Below are 5,649 nucleotides of genomic sequence, written 5' to 3'. Positions count from 1 at the left end.
TGAATTCAAAATGGCTGCCGTGACACGTCAGCCTTAAGATGATTTGAGATGAAGCAGCGCCTCCTGTGGAAGATGACTGGTGTCACACCCCTTTTTCTTTAAATGAAGATGCTGCTCTCTAGTGGTGGATTACGGGATAGTCCCGTTTTCAACCAGAAACATCAAATGTATAATTTTAAAGTGTTTTACACTGTTTAAATATGTCTCAGACTTAGCACAAAGTGTCAAGAATGTGCAAATATTGGTTAATGGCTCGCCATTATGTAAAAGAAGTTAATTTACATCTCAATAAGGTCCCGTGAGACATTAAGATTCCATAGTGAATATGAAATCAATCTTACGGACCGCTGAGTTATTTAACCAGAAGATTAGAACTTTTTATTGCAGGGATTTTCTAACGCTTTGTATTAACTGAGAAACAAGAGAAGAGAGAGTCCTTTAAAATGTTTAAGATGATTTATTACTAAACAATTTTAACAAGACTAACTAATGATGGATGGATCTGGTGAATGTGACGTGAGATGAATGGTGTGTGTGTGTGAGTGGTGTTATTATCAGAACTCTCGTATCCGAAATAATTTGAAAATAATAAAAACTTTAGTTATAAAAAAAAAGAACTCTCGTATCCGGAGAAGCAAGTCTGAATGATGTAATGATGTTTTGCTTCTAGCTATGATCAGAGTTTGATCGGTTTCATAAACACATGAGACGCCATATTGCCGCTCCACACATACCCTTGATGAGACACCCGCACAGATCCAGAATGCCAGGTCCTCGGACCCTCCTTTCGGTACTGGAGCCGGTGGAACAGCGTCAGCAGTACGACAAACTAGTCTTTGGATTGTCTCCAGGTAAAAAGCAACAGGTGGTTCACAGCGTCAAAAGGGACCCTCCTTGGGCCAGTGAGTTCAGCTTTTATTCTGAAAGGAACCGTTGCTTGGTTGGTAAAATGCAACAGATTTTATCCAGCTTGTTGGTTCTCAGCTTAAAAAGGGAAGTCCGGATGGCCGGTCCGTTACTTCGCTTAGCATGCGGTGAACTCCAGTGAGATCTTGAGAACTGAACTAAGATGACGTTGGAACTGGTTTTATTAATCTGGATGTTTTGAATTCTGGTCGAATCAAAGCTGGCAGATTTATAAACACCACAGAGACTATGCCACATTTCAGAAAGGAAGGTTCTGATTGGATCAGCAACCGCAATGCGTCATGCGTTTACGTGTATCGGCGTGTCTAGTGCACTAGATTAAAGTCATTTACTTATTAAATCATATCAATCATAACATTGTTATTTCACAGATTGGTCAACATTATATTATTGACTAACACTTTGTTTTGATTAGCTCTCTCTCTCTCTCTCTCTCTCTCTGTCTCTCTCTCTCTCTGTCTCTCTCTGTCTCTCTCTCTCTCTCTCTCTCTCTCTCTCTCTGTCTCTCTCTCTCTCTCTCTCTGTCTCTCTCTCTCTCTCTCTCTCTCTGTCTCTCTCTCTCTCTCTGTCTCTCTCTCTCTCTCTCTCTCTCTCTCTCTCTCTGTCTCTCTCTCTCTCTGTCTCTCTCTGTCTCTCTCTCTCTCTCTTTCTCTCTCTCTCTGTCTCTCTCTCTCCTCTCTCTCTCTGTCTCTCTCTCTCTCTCTCTCCTCTCTCTCTCTCTCTCTCTCTGTCTCTCTCTCTCTCTCTGTCTCTCTCTCTCTCTCTCTCTCTCTCTCTCTCTCTCTCTGTCTCTCTCCCTCTCTCTCTCTCTGTCTCTCTCTCTCTCTCTCTCTGTCTCTGTCTCTCTCCCTCTCTGTCTCTCTCTCTCTCTCTCTCCTGTCTCTCTCTGTCTCTCTCTCTCTCTCTGTCTCTCTCTCTCTCTCTGTCTCTCTCTGTCTCTCTCTCTCTCTCTGTCTCTCTCTGTCTCTCTCTCTCTCTCTCTCTCTCTCTCTCTCTCTCTCTCTCTCTCTGTCTCTCTCTCTCTCTGTCTATCTCTGTCTCTCTCTCTCTCTCTCTCTCTCTCTCTGTCTCTCTCTCTCTCTCTCTCTCTGTCTCTCTCTCTCTCTCTCTCTCTCTCTCTCTCTCTCTCTCTCTCTCTCTCTCTCTCTCTCTCTCTCTGTCTCTCTCTCTCTCTCTCTCTCTGTCTCTCTCTCTCTGTCTCTCTCTCTCTCTCTCTCTCTCTCTCTCTGTCTCTCTCTCTCTCTCTCTCTCTGTCTCTCTCTCTCTCTGTCTCTCTCTCTCTCTCTCTCTCTCTCTCTGTCTCTCTCTCTCTCTCTCTCTCTCTGTCTCTCTCTCTCTCTCTCTCTCTCTCTCTCGTGTAGGACTCAGACATATGACTCAGACTTTTTGTTGCAGCTATAAAAGCAATTTTCCATAATCATTTATGCACGAAGATGAACAAAATACAGCTAATCAAGTATTAGTGGCAGTTGTTGTCTTTAAGACGTCATTGACTGTTTTCTGCACAACGCAGTTCTTCGCTGTTTAGTGGAGAGAAGTTAAAATGTTCTATAATGATTTATGACAATTTTTTCACAAATATATAGATGGTAAAGTTGCACTGAATTTCTATCATTTTCATGCAGTCTGGTCAACATGTAATGATGCTTTTTGTAAAATCAACTGAAATAAACTGATTGAAATGAAAAGAAAGTAAATGGATAAAATATAAAATATGGTCATATGTAAAATACTATTTCCATAATAAATATGTTGACAAACAAGTCAAAAAGTTTTCTTAGAATTAATGAATTTGAGCCAAATAAGAGAAATCAAACTAAAATAGCACTGACACAAATACCCATGTTACCCACAGTGCTTTGTGTATATAACCTGTGCTGACGTTGTAGATCAGAATAGTTTTTAATAATAAATAACTTTAGTTCAAACACCAAAACTCACATTGGGATCTGAACACAACCTGTAAATAACTTCTCAGACGTCCTACAGGCTGCTACCAGCTACTGTCATCTCATTTTAAAGACTGAAGAATGTTTTTCTTTGTGGAAGCTGCTGCAGGAGTGGAAATAGAAGAAAATCCTGTAATTTAGTTAGTTTATTTTTGACTCCGTGAAAACTCGTCCAGAACCATCGGGTACATAAAGAGTTCTGATGCACAGTAAGGTTCTGGTCTAGTACTGAAAGAGCCTTTTTAAGAATTTCTTTTTCTGGAAGTAGAATTTCAACATTTTTCAGAGCATTTCAACTTTAATCCCTTTAACTTCTTTTATTTTTATCTGAATGGCCCTAAAACACCACTGCCATGACTGACAGCCTCACACCTTTCACTGGAAAAAGAACTGAATTGTAGTCGTTTTTCTATTTGCTAATGCTGATGAGTGGTGCAGCCAGCTGGAATGTGGCTGAATACGAGTTCATGAGTTTAGATTAATACCTAATGAACTCTTTGAGTTTCATTAAAAATTTCAAACAGAAACACACAGAGAGACATGCTTTTGATGAATGAGTTGTTGTGTGTGTCTCAGTTATCAGTCTGCGGAGCCTGGAGCAGTGCTCATATCAGCTCTGGAGCAGCGTGGCCTGGACAAGCTGAAGACAACAGTGGAAGAAGAAATCATCAAGTCAACAGGGAATCAGATTTTACATCTGAAGGTTAACCTCAGCACACCTCAGCTAAGGTAAAGTTCTGATGGTGCGTTCATTTTTACTTGCTGTTAAGTGAAATGAAACCATGTGAATTAAATGTGTTCTTATGCACAGCTGGCTGTACAGAGAGGCCACCGTTCAGGACATCCAGGTGAATGCTGATGAAGGTACAGCTGTGGTGAAGGTAATCATCAGTGCTGCAGCTCATGGGCGCTACAGGAAACAGTTTGAAAGCAGATGAGAGGATGAGATTTCTGCTGCTGGATAACCGGAGCAAAAAATGTACAACTGCATCACAGAGAGCTTAGGAAAACACAGCTGACTGTGCAGTGTAACAGCATGTATGCAGAGGAACTACACGGGGCAGCTGTAGCTCAGGTCAAGCAGCTTGTCCAGTTGTAGGTTCGATCCCGGCTCCCAGCAGGGAACGCTGCTGTTGTGTCCTTGGGCAAGACGCTTAACCCACCTCACCTGCTGGTGGTGGTTGGAGGGACCGGTGGCACCAGTGCTCGTTAGCCTCACCTCTGTCAGTGTGCCCCAAGGCAGCTGTGGCTACGATGTAGCTCACCACCATCAATGTGTGAATGGATGAATGATGCACTGTAGTGTAAAACGTTTTGGAGTCCTCTGACTCTGAAACGTGCTATACAAGTGTGGGTAATTTATCATTATCATGTATGCTGTGTAACTACCTGTATGCAGTATTAAAGAATAAAAAAATGTTGTAAAATATGAATTATTTGTTTTATTGCACATAAGTGAAGTCTAAACAAACACTGTTATACTGTGAGATAAAATAAAATCTGATCATTTCGTCATTGATGCCAAAAATTAATTGTGTGTGTTTAATATGAGTGGCAACATACAGCTGGTATGTAAACATGTCCAGGGCCGGTATGATTTGATGTTTAAATAGTAGTGATGAGTAGATGAAGCGTTGCAGCACGTTACCCAAAATGGATTGTCACTGTGTTGGTCTGAGAGCTGCTGGATCTTAAAAATCATTGCTAGCAGCCTAATGGTGAGCCTTACCCCGGCTTTCCACGGGAGCCGTCAGCAGCACGTTACTGCAGCAGCACGTCATAGCTGCTGATAGGAACCGCCGTGGTCAACAGAACCTTTTCCACCGGAGCCGTCAGCAGCGCGAGTCGGCCGCGTCTCAGGAGCAGCATGGCGCGGCCTTTACGCGCCAGTTCTATTTCCTACGCGCGACGCCTCTGAAACGGGTCAAGTTCGACATTTTTGGGGAAGGAAAGACAGGAAATCGGACGCAGAAACGGAGGGAAGCTCCCGAGATTTTCAGAATAAAGAACGTACTGCCTTCCGGTTGCTTTACTTTTAAAAACAGTTACTAACTGTGAGTCCCCGTGAGAAGTTATCACCTAGCTAGCGGTCTCCTTTGTTTTTCAGGTCCGTATTGGCGATTATAAAACGGGCAGAACATAAAACACAAACCATGTTGTAGTTTTCTCCTGCTTGTTGTTGTGTTTACTGACGAAGTCACTCGTGGGACTTCGTGCTCGGTCGGTGACAGCTGCTCCCCTGCTGATTCGCTTCTCGTGGGAAGGGCCAAGCAGCAGCTTACGCGAGCAAGACGTGCTGCTGCAGTAACGTGCTGCTGACGGCTCCCGTGGAAACCCGGGGTTAACTGACATCCTAATAGCCAGGAAAGCCATCCTACACTATAGTGAACTAGACCAATTTCTTGCCTTGCAAAGTTTGCAAACACATTTACTTAGTCTGGCTTGCCAGGCTAATACTACACTGCTCCAAACACCACACTATGTAACTCCAAGTCAGTCACATTTCTGTGATATCAAACTGTCCACTTACGAAGCAAAACTGACTGACAGCAGGTGGAAATTATTAGCAGTTACCAAGCCATCCCAATAAAGGAGTGGTTCTACAGGTGGTGACCACAGAGCACTTCTCAGTTCCTCTGCTTTCTGGCTGATGTTTTGGTCACTCATGAATGTTGGCATTGCTTTAACTCTAGTGGTAGCACGAGACGGAGTCTACAACCCACACAAGTGTCAGGCAGTGCAGCTCATCCAGGATGGCACATGCGAGCAGTGG

General features: G+C 43.1%; 1 protein-coding gene across 1 annotated transcript in view; it reads left to right on the top strand.

Moving 5' to 3' along the window:
• gtpbp6 (GTP binding protein 6 (putative)) overlaps positions 1-4,025 on the top strand; it is a 19,661-nt gene extending 15,636 nt beyond the window's left edge. The window contains exons 9-10 of the mRNA XM_015974328.3: positions 3,453-3,605; positions 3,688-4,025. Of these exons, the coding sequence (XP_015829814.3) occupies positions 3,453-3,605; positions 3,688-3,814 (280 nt within the window). The 3' untranslated portion in view covers positions 3,815-4,025. The remainder of the gene's footprint in view (positions 1-3,452; positions 3,606-3,687) is intronic.
• The last annotated feature ends 1,624 nt before the right edge of the window (positions 4,026-5,649 follow it).

This window comes from Nothobranchius furzeri, chromosome 16, assembly GCF_043380555.1.
Source record: "Nothobranchius furzeri strain GRZ-AD chromosome 16, NfurGRZ-RIMD1, whole genome shotgun sequence".
NCBI classification, from domain to species: domain Eukaryota; kingdom Metazoa; phylum Chordata; class Actinopteri; order Cyprinodontiformes; family Nothobranchiidae; genus Nothobranchius; species Nothobranchius furzeri.
The sequence above is the reverse complement of the archived record's forward strand: the minus strand, read 5'-3'. Positions and strand labels throughout refer to the sequence as shown.